Source organism: Atractosteus spatula, chromosome 12 (genome assembly GCF_055471065.1).
Source record: "Atractosteus spatula isolate fAtrSpa1 chromosome 12, fAtrSpa1.hap1, whole genome shotgun sequence".
Taxonomy (NCBI): domain Eukaryota; kingdom Metazoa; phylum Chordata; class Actinopteri; order Semionotiformes; family Lepisosteidae; genus Atractosteus; species Atractosteus spatula.
The window spans coordinates 3119267-3140482 of NC_142717.1; the positions used below are offsets into that span (position 1 = coordinate 3119267).

The 21216-nt window shown below is 37.2% G+C and overlaps 1 protein-coding gene across 1 annotated transcript in view; it reads right to left on the reverse strand.

The window, feature by feature from the left end:
* rbms3 (RNA binding motif, single stranded interacting protein) overlaps positions 1-21216 on the reverse strand; it is a 348159-nt gene that overhangs the window by 309928 nt on the left and 17015 nt on the right. Inside the window, exon 3 of the mRNA XM_088928552.1 lies at positions 588-656. Within this exon, the coding sequence (XP_088784678.1) occupies positions 588-656 (69 nt within the window). The remainder of the gene's footprint in view (positions 1-587; positions 657-21216) is intronic.

Below are 21216 nucleotides of genomic sequence, written 5' to 3' on the forward strand. Positions count from 1 at the left end.
CACATGAGGAAGCCCATGTGAACACAGGGTGAACGTACAAACGCCAAGAAAATAACACAACCTACTGTAGGTCTGGAATTGAAACCAGAGCCCCAAAACTGTGAAGCAACAAAGCTAACCACTGCCGTGCAACCCCTCATTTATTACTGTATTATATTCACATTACTTTCAGAGAACACAGCATCATTTTTACATGCAATTTCAAGAAAAAATTCAACCACTCAATAACTGAATTTTATTTTAATTTTCCCAAAGTGACCTCTTTTTGTGGCTCAGTACTTAAAATACACACATGCCAATTATTTATAATATAAAAAGTATAAAAAAAACATATAGGCAATCAATACATTGGGTAAAAACATCCCACACAACACTAGCTGTACTTTTAGGGAGATGTTGAACAAGGCATTATGTACTGTTTTTAATTTCTAGTTTTGTAAAAAAAGACAAACATCTTTATTAGGATTGATCACTCTCCTACTCCCCTGCTGAAACTGTTTCTTGAGTCGTCTTATCATTTGTAATTGACACGCATTACTTTCAATATGGCTTAATATAGATAAATGACCTTGTCAAATTGCGGTTACCTGATGCTGCTGTGAACTGGACCATCTGCTATATGCAGGAGAGTTGGGAGTCTTGGCGACTGCTGTTCTCTGTAATTAAAGAAAATTCCATGGCGTCAGGAAGGCATCCAGCGTCAGCTCACACTTAATAGAATACATAATTGCACAGCTTTCGACGGACCCCGAAATTATATTAAAATGCCATGTCTCATACTTTCGTATAAAAATGGGACCCTCAGCAGATCTAACAAATATTAAAATGAACCTGTATTCTATATTGTCAGGACCTGTTCAACAATGTATGGTCAATAAATCGACGATTTAAAAACACATTTGTTTTTAAAGGTAAAATGAGAGAAATGAGAGATACGTTCCTAGCTGGCCACTTCCTAAATCTGCATTAGATGCCACCTCATCTGTTGAGATCAGAATCTGCTGACTGAGCAGAATGTCATATCGCAAGAAAATAACGCTCTTTAAAACACACTTCCAGGAAATACTAGATTTTAGGTTTCAAATGATATAATATTTAACAAAACGCATAAAAACACTGCACATTAAATGAAATTTATTGAGGTGACGAAATAGTGCTGTGTGTGGTATGCTATGCAAATTACAGCACTTGTAACATGCAAAATTAATTTTTGAAATGTATCCATCCGCAAAGCACACCATGAGTGCATCTATGAAAAGAGAGGTCAAGGGCAATCTTCACCTCAAACTGTAAGTGTGGTGTTGTGTACGTTCTGTGTGCTAATTTAAAATGGACTAGCTGGTAAGCTGCATCCTTCAGGGGTAAGAAAGTATTGTACCTCACTGAAACCTGATCGGGGCTGCAAGACAGCTTCTCTAGTCCCCCGTCATCTTGTGTGAGTCAATTCTGAAACTGTGCTGCTGGACGACGTCTCCCTCAATGCCAACCATCCCCAAATATCAGCTCCAGGAAAGTAAGGCGCTTCTCCCCTTTACTGCCACTTATTTACACAAATCTGGATTCTCAGCTTTAACAAACCTAAAAAATAATGAATGAGGAGGATGATCTGAGGGTCGGCCTCAGTACTGTGATACCTCAGTTGGAAGAACACTGTACTGCAGAATGTATTCAGATACTTTTTGGGATAAAACCGAAGTTCACACAGAATTTACATTCATTACCACCAGACTATGTAACATATCTATGTTATGTTTTTCACCTCTCAAAACTGTATCCTGTTTTCTATTAAACTTTTCTGGTGTTCATAATGCTGAAAAGGAGATTAATACGGCTCCCGGAAAGCTTTAACATCAGCAACAAGATGGGTTCTCAGGGAGTCTTGAAGGAGCGCGCAAGAAAATCGACGAGAATCTCCTGGACGAGAGGAGCTGTGAAAGTCATGGAAGGTCGCCCACTGAATCCCAACAGGAAAAGACAATGTCTGTAGCCGGACCTGAGACCTAAGAATCTGATTCCTGGGTGTATGACCTTTGATTATGTGGGAGTCACGCTTCTGAGGGATAGCCAGGAAAATCAGCCGACACTGAAATACAGCTTGAATTGTACATGAACATGAGTGCAAGTATGACAACACAAGAAAATAGGAAAGGTCACAAATGGGATGCCACTTCACCCACCATGTTTGTTTGGTTGGAATTAGAAAATTGAACAGAAGATCTCATTTTCTTGTAAGAAGCTGAAGTATCTGGTCCCGAAACAAGGGTGGCTTGCCCCCAAACCTTTGAGCAAAACAGTACCTCATTTTCATAGCTATAAATACCTCTCTGTAATCTCCGCCTGTGCCCACTGCTTATTCTGAAGGAGAAATGAACCCCTTGTGTTGAGTTTGTCAATACCTTTGAGGATTTTGAGTACTCGAATCGGGTCCCCTCATAGCCTACTCTATGTAAGACTGAAACGTTCAGCTGTTTTAGCCTGTCAGAGTAGGACATTCCTTTGTAGTCATCTTGGCAGAAAGCCACCAGACATCACCCTGCTACAGTATGTTACACTTGTTAGGTGCTTGTAAAATGGATATTTTATTCCATGCGGTAAACCTACTGTATATAAGCTTGCGAGATCTGACACAACTATACAGGAGTAGTCTTTATCGGGGTAGTCTAAGGAGAATGTTAATCTCAAGAGCAATATCCAGGCAGCTTTTACATTTCTCTTACTACAATATACTCGCAGTAGATTACCACGAGTATTTTCCCTGCCAGTAAACTGCAAGCAAATTTCCAACCTTGTGTTTACGGAGTCACACCTAGAAATCTATAGTGTCCTACAAGTTAAACCAAAATTGCACCACTTTAACACAATGTTGTGGGTCACAAAAATGAAAACCCCATTTAGAATATAACATGCTTCTGTACTTTTCAAAATAAGAAAACATAATGACATATGGTACAAACTGCAAACAGGTACTAGATTATGTACTATAACATAGGCTCTAATCATTTATTAAAAGTTAGACCAATGTGACACATAGATTTTTGTGCATTTTGAACTGAACAGCTTCTTACGTTATTGAGATTACTTCAGTGCAAACTGGCACAAAGGAAAAGTGAGGAACAGACATAAACCATGTTCTTCAGGAAGCTTGTAACAGAAAGAGCCCCGATATACTAGATACTATCCTACTGCGTATCTCATCAGCAAGCATGGATGAGACAGGAGAAGGAGCAATCGCTCAAAACTCATGTCAAAAGAATGCACAAGAAGTAGACCATAAAACAACAACTAAATACAGGTGATGTAACCTCTTTCCTCCTGCCTTCTTGACACTTTCTTACCAACCTTCAGTTTATTTAATAAAAGTGTACAACACGGAGGATCCAGCAGGCAATTGACCTGCTGTCGTGGGCAAAGGCACACGATTACAGGTCATTGTGAATCATTTAAAAAGGTCAATATTCATGATAAGGTAAAACAGATTCCTTAGTCTCCCAATTACTGTATGTATCCCATCAGCTATGTTAAAACAGGGTATACTGAACAAAAACAGTTGTCTTAGGTCACTAGAGGGTGCCAGGTGAACAATATCGCAGTCTGATGTGAACAAAAGCAGCTCATGCAGTTCCAATGTCTTTATTTTTTTCTTACATCGCTGCAGGAGATTAAATACAGGTTTGCATGACTGAACAGCTGATGCTCAGTGAGCCAAATGGAAAATCTAAGAACACTGCTGTACATTGTCAAGGAGATCTAGACAAAACTAAAGTTTTAAATTACAGATTTGGCAGATGTAGAAATGATTACAAACCAATTAAGTAAGAAAAAAGTATCCATTTGTTAATGTCGGCTTTTAAATTTTCATTGGTATGACACTATTCCAGCAATATGGTTCGTTTTATTTCATCCTCTAATCAAGAAGAATCTGAAATATATCGTCAGGTGTTTCGAATAAGTGTGAACTTTCCCGAAGTGTTTTGCCAAGAAAAATAAAATAAATAACACTAGTATTTAGACTCTCACAGCCCAAGAGTTTAGGAAGCCACCACACTTCGATGCTGAGATTTACTATGTAATCCACCACACCTGCTGTCTTCTTTCGAAATTGTTTTGGCTGCAGTGCTGAGTGGGAAAGCACGCCTTCACATAGTTTCAGAATGAAATCTTTTGGATTATTCTGAAGACCGAGCTCTGTTGCAAACCCTAAGGGAGATTCCCAGACAATTCTCACAGGAAAGCCTGCAGGTCCACTTCTATGGAAAGCACACTGATCACCAGAACAGGCATCAAATTCACCGTTCAGGTTCGAAGAGTGGAAAGACCCTGCATGCAAGGAAATATATTTGCCATTTTTCTTTGTATTAATCTCATCAACAGCTGCAGGCAATTCATTTATTCATTCATTAGTGTGCTACTTCAACATTTTTAGATGTGTTTAAAATAAATTAACAGTGTGAGATGATCCTTCAGTTGAAGCATCAAGGTCAACTGTTAAAAGCAATCAAACTGCAATACTTTTTATCCAGATATTTAAGTATATATTCTTCAGGCTTCTTCAAGATACAATTCATTTGTGAATTCTTTACATTAAGAATATGATTCTTTACGTGAAACAGAACTTGTCGCATTTTTTTTCAAAATACAAATAAAATCCGGGTCTCCTAGACCAAGTTTTGCAATATTTTTTAATTACTCTAATAACAACCGTACCTTATATGACAGTTCTTTCTCAATAATTTCTGCAAAAAATATTGTCAATAATACTGAGATAACATAAAACTACCACATGAACAAGTCTATTTGAAAATGTTAAGAACAATAAATGTGAAACATTTATATATACTAAGAATAATTTATTATACTGTACTACAATATTTAATCTGGTCTATTTAAACAATCGCATTGGAAATCTAGGTTACAAAACAAACCCAGAAGCGATGCCATCTGAACCTTAATTTAACATCTTTTTTAATGGTCTCGATTCGAAGGTTTCAACAACATACATACAATAAGTAGTATTCCCAGGAAATATCTTGGTACTGTATTTATAAGTTACAAGTAGCTCCCATTCTTTGGGTAATGGTGTAAGTCAAATAGAGACCAAAGTTCACAACAACAGGTAGAATACTCAACTACACAGTTTGTGGTCAAGAGCGTGATTTAAAAGACTAAGCCAAATACTTCTTCCAAATATTTTAACCGCGGTATACTGAATTATTTTTTAGTACAGACCTGAATTTGGTTGCAGCTGAGACAAGTCACAACAGGGATGTAAGACCTCACTCCAAAACAAACTGCAAGGATATGCTAAAAACCAGAGCAGCTGAAAGTTTGTGAAATCAGTTAGCAGTATCTTTTGCTGCAGTGAAAGAACACAAAAGGGACATGCATGCAATTTCTTGCTCTATGGCAACGTAAGTGAAGTAAAAATGAAAACTTTAAACAGCCAGCATTCTCCCAAACAGCTGCCATTTGAAGTGTTAATTTGCAGGAAACTTGGCTCGTGTCTGAGAAGAGAAGGGTTCAGCATTGCTTGTGTTTCTGGGTCAGCAGTCACACACACCAGCACAAAGGGAGGTGTTCAAATTAAAAATAATATTTCATAACACACGCTAAAAACATCCTCCAAATTGCTCCCCTGTTTACTCCAGGCAACCAGCAATACAGGCCTGAACCCCTGCCTAGATGAATCAGGCTGTGTCTAAGTCAGAATTATGGCACCAAGGCAGGCGTTCTGACAGGCTGAAGGGCCTGTAAAAACACACTGCCCTGGATCTCACATCAGGGAGAGAACACATTTGCTCCTGACTGAGAGGTGGATGCAGTGGCTGCCACAATACGTCTGTGTTACACTGATCAGAAAAACACAGCTCTTACGCATCAGAAATTGTAACTAAAACTCATTTTGCTAGATGTTATCCTCACCACTGTTTCCAATATTTTGCGGTTCTCCTACATTATATTAGGCATGTAAAAATACACATAAATATATGTGCTTTCTAATATTGCACATAAACGATGTACACTCTTCCGCTGCCTTCCTCAATTGGTTCTAATAGACCCACCATATTCCAAAAACAATTAAAAGCAATTTTGTGCTCAGCAACACAAAGTCAACTGATTAATAAAGAAATAACTGCAAACCGAACAAGGGGTCCTGTGGGATGCCAGATGGAAATTAATGAACAGATATCGTGCACACAGACATGATGAAGAACAGTGATGTCATGACCTACCAAACCATTACTGTCAGCAGTTCTATAATAAACAAGCTGTTTTCTGATAAAACTTTCTGAAGATTAACACCAGATTCACACTCAACAATTATCTTCTGGCTGGAAAAATACTTTATATCAGTTCAAAGTGAAACTGCATTATCGATTCCCAAAATGTCACAAAGTGATACGAAAGTGAATGCTAATTTAACGTTATTTTAATTAATTTTAAGTTTTTGATTATTGCATCATGACCTTTATGTGTGCCTGTAAATAAGAAAACATGATTTGATTAATGACTAATATATCCTTTGCAGATTATAGCCAGAAACCATCAGTGGGTAAAAGAGGTATTACAAATTGATGTTTATTTTTTAAAATATTGCAATACAGTGGTATACTGCTCTCAGTGCCTATGCTGCAAATAAGATCTTAATTTGATGACTGAAAACCAAGGTGCATGTTAATGACCTCATTTGCATACATTGTGTCACCCAGCTTGCCTATTAATGTGCCTAAACTTCTCGATTAATTGCTTGGCTGACCCATTAGAAATAGAGGAAAGCTCATCAGACTTTGGAATTTGGTTTGGAATGATCTTTGGAGTTGTGATGTATGAATTCTCATTTCCCACACTTGTGTAGCTGGAGATGTTTTCCACTGGATAACATTGTGAGGTTCCTTCCCAGACAGATCACTCAGAGATCAGCACTCTGTCTAGCGATTGTATTTCCTGTATACTGTCGTTATCAAAGGCATTCATCTTCCCTGGACTTCCTCACATTTTATTGTGTTACAATATGGAATCAGAATGCATTCAACTGGGCTTTGTTTCCCATTGATCAACAAAATACACTCTACAATGTCAAACCGAAAACTCTACAGATCCTCCTAAGGTGAATATACATATAAAAGAAAATAACCGATCACATAAGTATTCACCCTCCTTGAGTCACTTTGTGGTAGACGCACCTCTGGCAGAAAATACTTCCCCGAATCTTCCTGGATACGTCTCCACCAGTTTTGAACACTGCGATTTTTGCCCTTTTCTTCTTCTTTGCAAAACTGCTCCAGCTCATTTCATTGTTTCATCATGTTCGGCAGCATTCACTAAAATACTTCATATTATACAAGATCATCATCACGAACAGAAAACTACTCCTGACTCTGGGCGATGAAAAGAGTCTAGCATAGCTCTGAGTTTGCCACCCTTATCTCCCCCTATTTTATTTGACCTGACTTGAAACTAAATTGGCCTTATTGCCAGTACCCTGTTATTTATCCTGTTACTTTACAGATTGTTGTTATCCAAGTGTTGAGAGGTTAACACCACTGTAATTTCTGCCCACTCACACTGCACATTACAGCATTCTGTGCAGCAGGTCAGAAGATGGAATCCCAGCAGTGATAACCTCTATAAATAGCCTGGACTCAGAGTGAAATAACTTCCACAGTAATTAGACCCAGTCCCCTGCCGACCTAATCTTAAGTGACATCACACAACATGTACACATACCACATACTCCTGCAAGTACAAGGCAATTAGAGATATTAAATGACAGTATTACATCCACACAACAACAGAATTTTTCCCAGGTGGAAGATGGGATTTACATTCCCCTTCTTTCTTCAGGGGGTCTCTTACAGCTAAGCGTTATCTACTTGACAGCGCGATTTTTACTGGCGTAATCAAAGTGTAGCGTCTGGATTCTCACCGCTGTGTTGAAATATCGAGCACAGATTCCTGGGTTTCGCACCACATCCGATGTTGTTCAGCTGTTACAGAGCACAGAGTCAGTGTCTCCTGGGTCAAGAACAGCTCTAGCTTGTACACAAAGACAACTTCATTTTTTTAATTGCCTGTTAAGCCAAAAGAAATCCTCAAAGCACATCTCAGGGTGTGAGCGAGCAGCGATTGATGGAGCCCTCCCAGGTGTGCTCTGTATCATGACAAGCAGCTGACATGCTACAATGAACAAACTGAAGCCCTCATCTGTGGATAAGGCCTCCCATTTTCCACTGCGTCACTTTGATTAGCAGGCAACTCTCTAATGTTTCTGTGCAGTGTTGCTCCTCATTACAGCAAAATACATTTTTTGTTGTATTCATTTAGAAATGTAGAATCATTCAATTTATTTTTCCCACTCTTGTGCTGTGTTAAGCTGGTTTAGAACCATTATTTTGATTTAACGGGACATTGTAGGCTGTTAGAATACACCACCCTGAAACACTGTGAAAACAAAAGGTACTACAGTATGCGGTTTATGATTCGGTAGCATGTCAAAAACAAACAATAGTGATTCTTCACCCCCTGTGATCCATCTCCACCTCCACTGACCCCTAACAACGCTTTCAAGCAATCTGCACTATCAAACACTCAAGCACTATTCCAAAAGGGATATTATTTTGTAAAATGCAATCCACTACGTGACTTTTTTCCTGGCGAAGGAAGAACTGAGCAATTGGAAGACTGTTTGGCCTGAATGCTGGTAGCACATGGCCTACAACACTAAAAATGCACGGGTCCCTTCATTATGGGTGTGGTAACAGTACAAGAAACAATCACTGCTGCAGTTAGAACTAGCTGTCAAATAAAAGAATGTCAAACCTGATCAATTCAATATACAGAAGAAGAACGTGGGCACGATTACAGGGATGGCACTGGAAAAGAACTTTTTTATATGAATTACATACATTTGTTTCACCCCCATTTGACAGAACATAATGAAATGTTTTATCCATTTTATCTTGATTTATTTGTTATCCTAATCTGATCATTCACAGGACAGGCCTCACCTTAAAGTCGAAAAGGGATTACTGTCCATATCTGGAATTCATGTCCTCTGTGCCTTGGAGATTGACAGGCACATCATCTTTCGATTTTATTTCAATATTTACTTAACCGGACATGTCAATTGAGAACACATTCTCATTTACATTGACCACCTGGAGAATTCCAATATGACTGGAGTGCCTTTCTCAGGGTTACTACAGCAGTGCTCAACGCACAACCCTGCCAGAACCCTGACTATTACTCCACACTACTCTCCCAGTTATCCCATACATGGGTTTTCACCATAACTCCCCAAATCTGTTTGTATTGCAAGACAATGGACAAGATGTTAAGACTCACAACTGAATCTCTAATACCTTGCTTCAATCAAAAAATTAAAAAACAACACTAAAGAATTGTTGGGAAAAATAAAGAATGAATTTAAAAAATAAATAAAGAACTAAAATAAACAACAATAAAGGATTGAAGAAAGTTAGATTACTTTAAGGCATATACTGTAAAGCAATGACACAGATTCGGAAAACCTTTTTAAACAGCTTTTTACGAAGTTCTGGGATAAATACTTTCACAGAAAGAAAAACATGACGAGCCCAAGTACCTCTTGGGATCTGTTGCTTTCCATACATCGAGTTCACAGAACTTTTCTGAGCCAGAAAAACTGCACTCCGGCACTCCCAGGGATTTCCTGGACACTGGTACGTACTGTACGGATTTGTGAAGGACTGAACCGCCCGAGCTTAAAACTGAGCGGCAGTGAGCTCCTGAAAATGAACCCCTCAGAGCCTTTATGCACAGCAAAACCGGGTTCAGCGACAGAGCAGGCAAAGGGAATCGACTTGGATCGACAAGAGTCTGTCTTCCGCCAGTAAGCCTGACGGCTTTTGTGTTGTATAGTACAGCCCTGGAAATTGAGTGTTTCATGTGGCTGTCTGCCAGGGTTACACTCGCGTCTTTCTTCTCTGCCGCTGCCTTTGGAGCCACGAGAAGAGCTTGCAAAGGCACGTCGCATCAGGCTCTCCACGCCAGGCAAGTTCGATGGCCGAGTGTCCCCTCCACAATTAAATTCACTAAGCGTACTGTATAAACAATCGAGGCTGGCACTCTACGTCGATACGGTAGGGGTAGCGAGAATCCTGCCAACAGGGCTGAGTTTTCAGACTGTAGCAAAATCAGCCGAAATAACAGGCGGCACGATGGCACAGTGGCAGCCCAAGTAAGAGAATAACGGGAGGCACAGTGGTGCAGTGGTGAGCGTTGCTGCCTTGCAGAGCTGGGGCTCTGGGTTCAGTTCCAGACCTGGGGTGTCAGGGTATCTGCATGGGGCTTGTATGTTTCCTCCAGGCGCTGCGGGTTCCTCCCACGGTCCACAGACATACCGGTGGGCTAACTGGCTTCTGGGAAAACGGACCCCGATGTGAGTGTGTGCGTGCCCTGTGATGGACTGGCGTCCCACCCGCGGTGTATCCCTCCTTGTGTCTGCCGCTTGCCTCAGGCTCCCCCGCGAGGCTGTACTGGATAAAGTGCCGAGAAAATGGCTGATAGATGGAAGAATAACAGAGCATTTGTTCGCTCCTTCGCATTAACATTTGTGTATTTGCGCGCATAAATACAGTATAGGCTTATTTTTGCAATTTACCTAAGCTACAATAAATCACCTAATTTTACATCTCAAATCCTCAAAATTATGAGAACAAAGGGATAGGGATATATAAGGGATATTTTATTCTTAATTAAAACTGTGTTTATGTTGTCTGTCACTTAATATGTCTCATTCACACTTGCAGAAGTTTTTTTTTAATGAATTAATACATAACAGCTCTATGCCTCTTTTATTACTAATGGAGAGCTAACTCTGCCCTGGATCACACAGGAAACCTAATTTTAAAAATAAATACAGAACTGAAAGCGAACTTCAGGACTGTACCAGAAATTACAATATGAAAAACTATGAAATATGGAGAAAATATAATTTGATAAAAGATTTGCTGTACCATTCTGATAGCCTTATTATTTGATAGCATCAGCTTTTCCACCACCCAAGAAACATCTTGATTTGATGCTGTTTCATGTCAAAAGCATTCTTCACTGTCACAGAGCGTATGGAGCAGATCACAAAGAAATAAAACATTCCTACGTGTTTTGGAATAACTCACTCCACATTCAGACACAGCGCCGCAGACACAGTTCTAATTAATGTACTTATGTTACATATTTATATTATTACTAGCACATAGATCTGCTAGACAACACCCAAAAATAGCTTTTATCCGGCTATAGTAGTTGGGTTCTAAAAAAAAAAACAAATTCCATTGTTTCTATTTACTTGACCTGTTTACAAGTGATGTAAGAAACACCACTAAAATGGAAAGTAAAAAGAAGTGAAAGATTTATTCAAGATGTTTTATGAAAACAAATTAATTCTTATATACTTTGATGAACTCTATTTACAATATAAATTCTCAAATTACTATAATCGTTTTAAAAAACAGAGCACAGTTCTATGTGTGCAAGCATGCACCACAATTTAAAAAAATAACAAATCTGTGCAGTATAATAAATAGCTCATTATATCTCTGTTACAGAAATGTGGATAGTTTCTTATCAACAACAAACACACAGCAAATCTTACGAGCTTCTACTTTACAAACCTTTTTTTGATACTTTTACTTAAAAATTACAACTCTGCTGAGAGTACATCAGAACTCCTGCTCAACAGATTCTGTATATCTGAATGCAAACATATTTTATGTTCGGGTTTTTTCCATATTTTAGATTCTACAGTGTTGAAAACGTGGAATATATCATTTTCGGTAAGTCCACTGGTCTATGTTATAAACGCAGCAGATTTTAAAGGTTAAATTGTAAGCCTTTTACCTTAAACACCATGTCTCTTGAAACTCGTCCTGAAGTTCCTTCTCAAGTCCCTGCAATGTTAATTTTCCATGCCTCTGCAAGAGCTTTCCAAGGAAATTTCAACAGATTCCTATGGCACTATATAATCTTGTCATCAGCCTTTACAACAAACCTATCCCCACTCTTTTTTATTTTCATTAACTGACCACATATTTCATCACTTAGATGTTCGGTTAAAATATTTACAAGTTTTAACAGCGTAGGACATACCAGCCTACTGTATACCTCAATCATTCACTTAATTCAGTTTTCCTGTTACAGTATGTTACTTATGTTACACTACGTTTCCTGGTCATTTATCTAGTTATCTACCAACTGTATCTCACATATCATCCTCTTCCACGGAGGTTATGTTTGCAACCTCCCAAGTTTTCCAGTACACGCAGGAACCCAGCTACCACAGAACAAAAAGACAAAAAGACACATATTGTATTTATCCTCCAAGCTTTTTTTTTATTATATTTGTTATCTTGGAGATCTGAAACACTCCTAGTCACTCCCAAAAAGTGTTTTAATAATAAATTAGTGATTGTGGCCCATAAAGTCCTGCATTGCAATTATCCACAATCAGAGCGTCATTAATTCCTGGAAAGGGTCTCACCAAGCCAAGACTATCCCAGAAGCACAAGCTGGAAGGCAAGACAATGGAATGCAGGGGATAGCAGTCCAGTGCTGAGGCTATAATTCTGTAGTAATATTGGTCCATAATGCGATGGACCACAGCAGTGAATCAGACGTCCTCATTGCCTACAGCACTGGAAACAAATTTGTAAGTCTGTGCACATAATGGTTTATAACATCCTTCTTCGTACTTGTAATTTGTTAATGTTGATTAATAATATGCTGCATTGCAGGTTCAATTGAGCAGAGATATATTATGTGGGAATGTCACTACAGAAAATATTTGATTAGTTAATTTTTGGACAGCAGCTGATTAATCATAATAAAAACGTTAATAACAGTTTAGTTTGATGCCCTTTTCAATATCTGTTGATTAAGCAGAAACTGTTACAATTATTGCAATGAATATTAAATAAATTAAATTTTAAATATTAAATTTTATTACCAGCACAGTAATATCAAAACTGCAATGCATTAAGGAAATTAATGAAAGTAAAATAAAACAGGAAATTGTTTGGTCTTGATAAAGGAGTTTTTGACTACATTACAATTTTAATACATGAATAGATAATTAAAAAATACAAAACTAAATTTCCATTAATAACATAGTAATAGCACATGAGACATTACAAAACTGCTGTGTTGAAAACTGAGAATAAGGCACAACTGTAGAATTTGATATAAAATACAATAATACACATACACAACCACAATTCTCTTTATTTGTTCGTAAACAGCTGTTTTACTTGTATTTATATAATACATTGTATCAGTGGTTTAAGTTTTTTGTTTGGTTGCTTGTTTTTAACATTGTTAAACATGGAGACAATAAGGAAAAAGGTTCTAGTAACTCTATGTTAGTCTATAAGTTTATAACTCTATGCCATTTGTAGCACAATTTCTGCATTGCAAACAAGATTTAATGCACATCCATCCACATTTACTATGCCGGTGAAACAAAACATGTTTTTTTTTCTCTTTTCTGTCAATAAATTCTACACCTCATACCACACCAAAAGCGTAGCAGACAAGGAAGATTTTTTTAAAACATCAATAGTATTTAAACAGAAATCCTTTCACTTAGTGAAACAACTTTCCTTCTCAACCCAATCTATGTAATGCCCAAAGCTAGGTTTAAATTCTTTCTTCAACAGCAGCTCTTAACACACTCTCTTCTTTCAATATGCGTGTTGCAGTAGTTTGTGATGAATGATTAATTTTCTACTGCATAGTTTAGTTTAGTATTTAAACCTGCAATGCTACCATTAAGATATCTACAAATTTAAAATGCAACCAATACGATCTCCAATCATTTCATTAGTTGATCGGTCTGGTTAAGCTTTTATGAAGTCACTAACAAGATGGGTCTTGTGAAAATAATCTGTACTGTAGCTGTAAACAATGATGGTGATCTGCTGCAACATAATGTACTGTCGTTGTAATTTAATAACATACTAATCTATAACATGCTGCAATATAGGCAATGTCTGATAATGCAGTGTGTTAATGAAGTAAATACTGTATATTAGTCTATATGCTATTGTTACAACTGTTAAAATGTTCATAAAAGTCAACATTTGCACTTCTCAGGCTTTTTCCTCTCAGGCAAAACAAGAAGTAAAAACAATGAGTAGACGGAGGACAAGCTGTTTGCTGAGCTTTAGGGGTTCTGGGAGACATTGATCTGGTTCACCTTAGTTAATTAACTTCTCTGTAAATCATTAAGAGCGATCAACAATCCAGGAACACAGGACAAAAAAGACAGGTGAACAGAAGCAGAGGGGACCTAAAGAGGCAGAAGAAAACGGATCAAGAGAGGAGCAGGAGCATGCCTCCAGGTGTGAGGACCTTGTTTGAGTCAACATTCAGGACCAGATTCTAGATAAGTATTGGAACCTTGTTTAAAAGAGCTGTTTTAGGAAACTCTGATTTCCTCTACAAGGAATCCCCAAACTATAAACATTCTCCCCTGGTAAGTGAATGCATATTTTAATATGTAGATATTATATTATTTAGGACACACGTTCACCTTTATATAATTCTGTTTAGGCATTATATAGGATTTCCAAGTACTGGGTCAGCTGTCAGACACCACTAACTATAACAACCATTTGGGTATATTGTTGGCATACATTTAACAATTATTTTAATTATTGATTATCCTGCTTGGTATTTCCATATTCTCTATACCCTCTATTTGTAACATTATTATAGAAGAAACAACTTAATTATATTCACCTACAATGCAGAGCACTTGTAATTAGGTAAAGTTAATGAGTTATAGTATGTGTACTGTTTTGAAGCAGAAATTCAGTAATGTTACTTGTACATAATATATTATAAGATTCCAGTAACTTAGCAGTAATTAAAACTATTACTATGACTATTTAATAACTATATTTTAGATGGAAGGAAATAATTAGAAATGTTAGGAATGTACTTTTCTAGTAAAATAATGAGGATGATCTATACAAAATTGTTTTATTGTTAAATTTTAAGAATATTACTCTACAGCATACTGCCCTGTAGATGTTTTCAGTAAAACACAGATACATGTATTCAAAAACCTAAACTAAATTAAAACTTTCACATACACTCAGACTTTAATGCAATGTTATATTTGCAATCTGAGAAGAAATTATTCTGCAACATGATTTCAAGAAACATCTTCCATTCTGGTAGAACTAGACAGAGTTCAGTATTAGTGTGATCTTAAATTCAGCTAGCTCATAACTCAGACATAAAAGCTCATAAAAGGGACAATTTTAGTACTTCATACTTCATGCTTGATATGTATGAGCTTTTCTGCTGTAAAGGAATCTTAAGGTGAGGGTTATTCTTTCACTAGAGGTCTGCATTTTCACAAGATGTATAGGACTGCAAGTCTGCTGAAGCTCTCATAGATAGTGATAATAAGTTGGATTTACTGACCGACAGCACTGTACTTATTTTAGACTTCTTTCTAATCCTAGTCAACCCAGGCAAGGGATAAATGTTTTGTCTTTGTCATCATTACATGTGTATCCCAACCATTATGTCACGCCACCTGCAAAACACACATCATTAACTGTAACGGGCTCACAATTTTATTTTTATTACTATTTTTAGTACTCTTTCGCGACTTTCCTTACTTGTTGTGCATGTTTCTGCTGTGCTTTTGCAGATAAAACATAATAATCTAAAAGACATCTTGCCTGGAGCTATTCTGTTTTATGAAGATACTTTATTTTCACCTGAAAACCCCTTCAGGTTCCTTTCACAGCTCGGAAATTTCTTATATCTTATGTATCAGGCAAAAAAGTCATTTGAATCAATTCTGCAAACACTGGTCTTTCTGCACCATGACACCAGGACAACAACAAACAGAAACACGCTGAGCCTTTGTCCTTGTTGTCCTCTTTGTTTCCCCCAGGGACAGTCTCATATTTAAAAAGTCTTTGAGAAATAAGAGCAGCATACCAAAAAAGTTTGGTTTTAGGTGACAGACTAAACACACCTTTTGCAAGTGTGTGTTTTTTTAATTCTTGCAATGATTATCATATCACCCTCACATTACTTATTTTTCTGTCTCCCAGAGTTCATCTTTATTTTTATCTGCAGTTTGGATTTCCCAACCCAGACATTCTTAAATATCTAATTCCAGTGATTTAACTAGAAGTAAAGGGAAATCGTGCATTGATTTCAGATCATGGCTGCATCTTTTCCCTTGTAGAAAGATCTGATGTGCTTTTACTCTACTACCACTCCTGAAGGGAAAGGGAAAAGATCCTATGACAAAAGGCTGCAATAAATGCAAATGTTTCAAACTTTTACCATGATTCCTTTGTGCATTTCTAAACTTTACCCCATTTTTACCAATATTCTACTGTACTTTTTGACCGTCACTTAACTTTGAATTGAACCGTGCTTTTAGTATGATTCCACCCTGTTATCCAATCTTTACTCTGCTTTTACAAGGCTAAACCACAGACAATTCTTTTAAGAAAAAAACATTCAGCACAGCCCAGGACTTTCAGGTCTGCTGCTTAAAATCGGTTTAAAATGTAAAAAAAAGTCACATTCTGATTAAAATCTTTTAGCACCCTAACTAAACAGTACACATATAACATCTAACAGGTAAACAGGCACTTATGAGTTACAGAGTTATAAATTTGAATTGAAAAAGTACTATAACTGAACTGATTACAATTAAGCAACACCTATAATACATGAGAGGAAGGCAGCTTTTGCCTTTATGATGAAGCCAATACATTAAACGGTAAAACTGGCACATTCACTTGGCCTCAATTCTCTCCTCTTTTTGTAACTGTACTACCAAGAGCACTTGCTAAAGTGATCATGTGCCAGTAATCTGAGCCCTTGTGCTCACTAAGACTGCTATTAAATCTTTTCCAGACTCACTGAACTCATTATAGGTGTTATGCAACTACTATTAAATCTCGTGAGCAGGTAGAGTATGCACTTGGGTGTTTAAATGAGAAACTGTTGAAAGAAAAGCACTGTTAACAGAATAGCAAGTTAACAGATTAGTAGGACTTAATGCACGCATACTTAAAAAGGAGCAGTTCTATTCAAAGAAAACTGCCCAATTATATGAAAGTTCATCTGTGTATTAGTCTATTTTAGCCAGTGGATTAACTCATTTTCCAAAGATGAACATGAAAGCAGACACCATGACATGTTGTCACAACCCCAAATCTTTCTTGCAACTGTGCCACTGAACTTCACTTTACCATCAATAAACCAAAGAACTTCTGTTCAATTTTATTTTTCCCCGCACACTAAAGATGCCTGGAGGCTTTTCCTGAATGAATTTCAGAATGCTATAGAGACAAACAAGTCTGGTGTTTAAAATTGGAAAAAATATTTTTTTTTACCTCAGCCATGAGGTATCCCTTTCAACTTTACCATCTAATTAACTTTCCTTTGCTCATGTAGCCTATACACAAACTCCAAAGTTTTCTCTGAAGCAGATTAATAACAAACTGATTTTAAATTTAAAAATTCAGTTACAATAAAATATATATGTATGTAAAGAGCATGTAGACGTATGAAGTACTAACAGCACCCTTCACAGTATTCTCTCAAGAAGTTGCACAGAAATTTCTTTAAAACAATTTGAACCATTTCAAATCACATTGAGTCGCAGAAGCAGAGTTAGAAATTGTGATAGCTGAAGATTTTTGTAGCTGAAGGGTTTGCATGCTTTCTTCAGCTCCCACCATCTTAGAGAGCATATCATATTACAGTTCCATTACAGCCTCCTGGCTGCAACACTTATTATCCTCAGAGTCGCAGAAGGAAAGCAAAACAATATCTCCAAGATTATTGGTACGGTGCAATAAGGACAAAGCATAATAAAACTTTCGGTAAAGAGAAAAATGTTTTTTGACAACGGCTGCTGGAGAAATCTTGTCATCTTTTTTCGTTCACAATGGGCTTTCTATTCCAGATAATGTACCCTCAAAGCTTTAAATCACGGAAGTGCAGGAAACACTCCTTTCAGTTTGAATCTGCTCATACTGTATTGCCCACTAATCAAAACTCTTAGAAGTAAATCAATGAGCATCTCTGACTTGTTGGACCCTTATTTCTTCCAGACGACTGACCACATACAGCATTAGCCCGCTGCTAAATACTAACTGGATAATCACAGTAAAGTGTTAACTCTTGCTTTGCATTCCAGAAACAAACCCTCTGTTTTCATGCTTATTTATAAAAAAAAACATAAAAAAATGGACAATAAAATTACCCCATCTGCCAACTACTCACCAAATAAATTAGTTTCCTAAGACACCCTCATGATTCTATGACGAAACTGATGAAAACAGGAGGCTGGAACTAATCTGTTGAATCAATAGGTCAAAGAGAATGTCAAGATTGAGAAAACTAAAACAGGACATGCTAATGACAACAGAACTGCACTGAGACCTCATAACAGCCACAAGTTGTTGTTTCAATGCAAAAATTAGGATTGACTCTTTCACCAAATATACTGATTGATGTGATATCCTTGGATCATCCACTAATGACCCATATAGTCTACAATGGAACATACACCATCGATATGTGCTACGAGCATCTGGCTGTTATTTTATGGTCGCTTTATGGCTTCTAAATAAGTCATCATCATTATGGATAGAAGACTGCACTGACTTCTATGTCTTTAACGGTGACAGTGATTTAAATGCTCAAAATAATTCATAACATTTGGTTCCATGTGCATAGATATGGCATCTTCGGCCACCCCTGTACCTGTATCACTTGTCTTTATTCACGTTACTAATGATGGCAGCAGCAGAACAAGGTCTAAAGTTTATATCTGCTTTCTGTGACATTTTGTCTGCAGAAGAAAGTGCTTATTAGCAACAATACACCATGCAGCATGTCAGTGACCCAAATCAAAAGCTTTATGCAACAAAAGAGCTCATCATAAGAAGAAAGTTAAAAATCTCCAGATTTAAATCACCTGAGCATGCATTTTAAATTAAATTAAGAACAACCCAAGAACAGTTAAGGTTAGGAAAGCATGTCATACAATAACAAAAGCAGTTTAGTGAGCTCCCTTGCCTTAAAGCAATTTGCAACCAAATACAGACTTTTACACTCATTACAAAGTACTGTGTCACTTACTATGGCAGTCCTTATTGTTAATTAAAATCACTGGGTTGAACGTGCAACGTTTAGCAAGATTTAAATTTTCCAGCTGGACAGCTTTTGTCTTAATGGCCCAACAAGCAAAAGTTGGAAAGAAATTGATTAACCTTTCCAAACTCTTGCAATACGCATTTTATGCACTGGCATATTAACAAAAAGCCAAAATTTGTTACTTGTTTCTGACTTTACCGCCAATTAAGCCTAAACCCATACTCATTCAGGACCCCATTCAACACCAAATTTCCTAAAACAGAACACTTGTCAAAAATTAATTTGACCATTCTTGATACATTCTCTTTGTTTTGACGAGGTTGATTAGTGTTTTCAGACTAATATTTTGATGCAGTGAATTACATTTTCCAATCAAATGAATGGAAGATTGTGGAGACTCTAAGGCAAACCCATAGCTAGGGTTAGGGTTAGGATTCCCACAAAACAGACAATTTTTGATGGCATGGCTGCGTTTTAGGACAGAAATTATATTTAGGAAAACAGTTATTTCAATGTTTTATAACAAGTAATAGGTTTACTCCATGCTGATTTACTTGTTCCTTGTCCTTAAATGTATACATAGAATTACTACAAAATAAAATATACAGCATATTTAGCTCATCATTCACATTAATCTCTTGATACAAAATACAAAATACAAAATGCTTGCCTGAAGAGCAAAACTAAAATTCTCTCTTTGCCCATTACTTTCTTAGGGCACTTTATGTCAGAAATGTTGTTACATATTTAGGAAAACTCCTACAGACATTTTCGTTTTCAAATGTGCTGAAAAGGAAATAAATCTTTTTGCTGTGCATAAACTTTTCTTTCTCACTGACAGTGTGCTACATTTATCCCACTAAACTGCAGAAAGCTGCTCCCTGCTGCCTGTCAGCACAGCAGAAACTGGTCCAAGTTTTTGAAGCACTCAGCCATGGTTAAATGGCAGACCCAACGCATAAAGCCCGGCAGCTCCTATTACATTTTCTTTTTCTCCCCTTCTGTATTTGCAAATTCGCCATCCTCTGAGTGCAGTGGCTCTGTATTTCCATTTAGTTGCCTCAGTGCTGAAAAAAATGGCAATTAAGCCACCATGATAGAGGAAAACTCGTACTTGCAGTGATCTATTCTGAGCAGTAGCTGCAACTGATACGAAAGAGCACACATTCCTAGTCCACTGGGGACACATATTGGTAAGAACCCATCTTCGTCACAACCACCCCCTTCTCACTGTTCCCCTTACATAGCGTACATCTGCCCGCAATTGCAAAGAATGAAGTTTCTTAAAGATAAAGATGAGTGAAAATTGAACTAGAGCAATTACTCCATTTTTATCTAGGACTCGCACAAGCATATATATTACACCTGCATTTGTGAGCTAATTGAAACATGAAACAGACATTACATGTGGAAAACAGAAAACAGAAAGGCACATTGTTACATGAGGTACTTAGTTAAAGTTTTCAAGCTATTTTAATGGCAAAGGTCCAAACTCATGTTTCACTGGAATACAATATGATTTTCAATTTGTACGGTTTTTACAGAACGCCTTTCAGCCAAAGCACTTCACAAAATTAAAAACAAGAACAGATCTCATGAGAACGATATACTCCAGTTACAAAACACATATATTAAGACTTACATCACCCAGATACATTTTCAGGAGAATCGTAACAAGAATCTAGAGTTTCAGCAATCCTAATTTTAAGTGGAAAGCATTTCCCAAGTGTGCTGCTGTAAACTGTGTAAAAGTCTTGCCATAGAAGATAAAAGACAATATCCTGAAATACCCAACAGATCTTTATGCTGTGACCTTAACCCAAGATTTAGAACACAGAGTTGATCATCATGGTGGGACAGCCCTTACCAATAAAAGATGTTATAGGTTCCGTAGCTCTTCTATTCAAGCTGTAAATTCAGTTTTTTGTGAGGCATACCACTGAGTAAAAAGATTCACAAATCTAGACAAATGCATGACATTACAATGACGTTACAAATGCACGTACTAACATGAAAGTATCGGAAGATTTT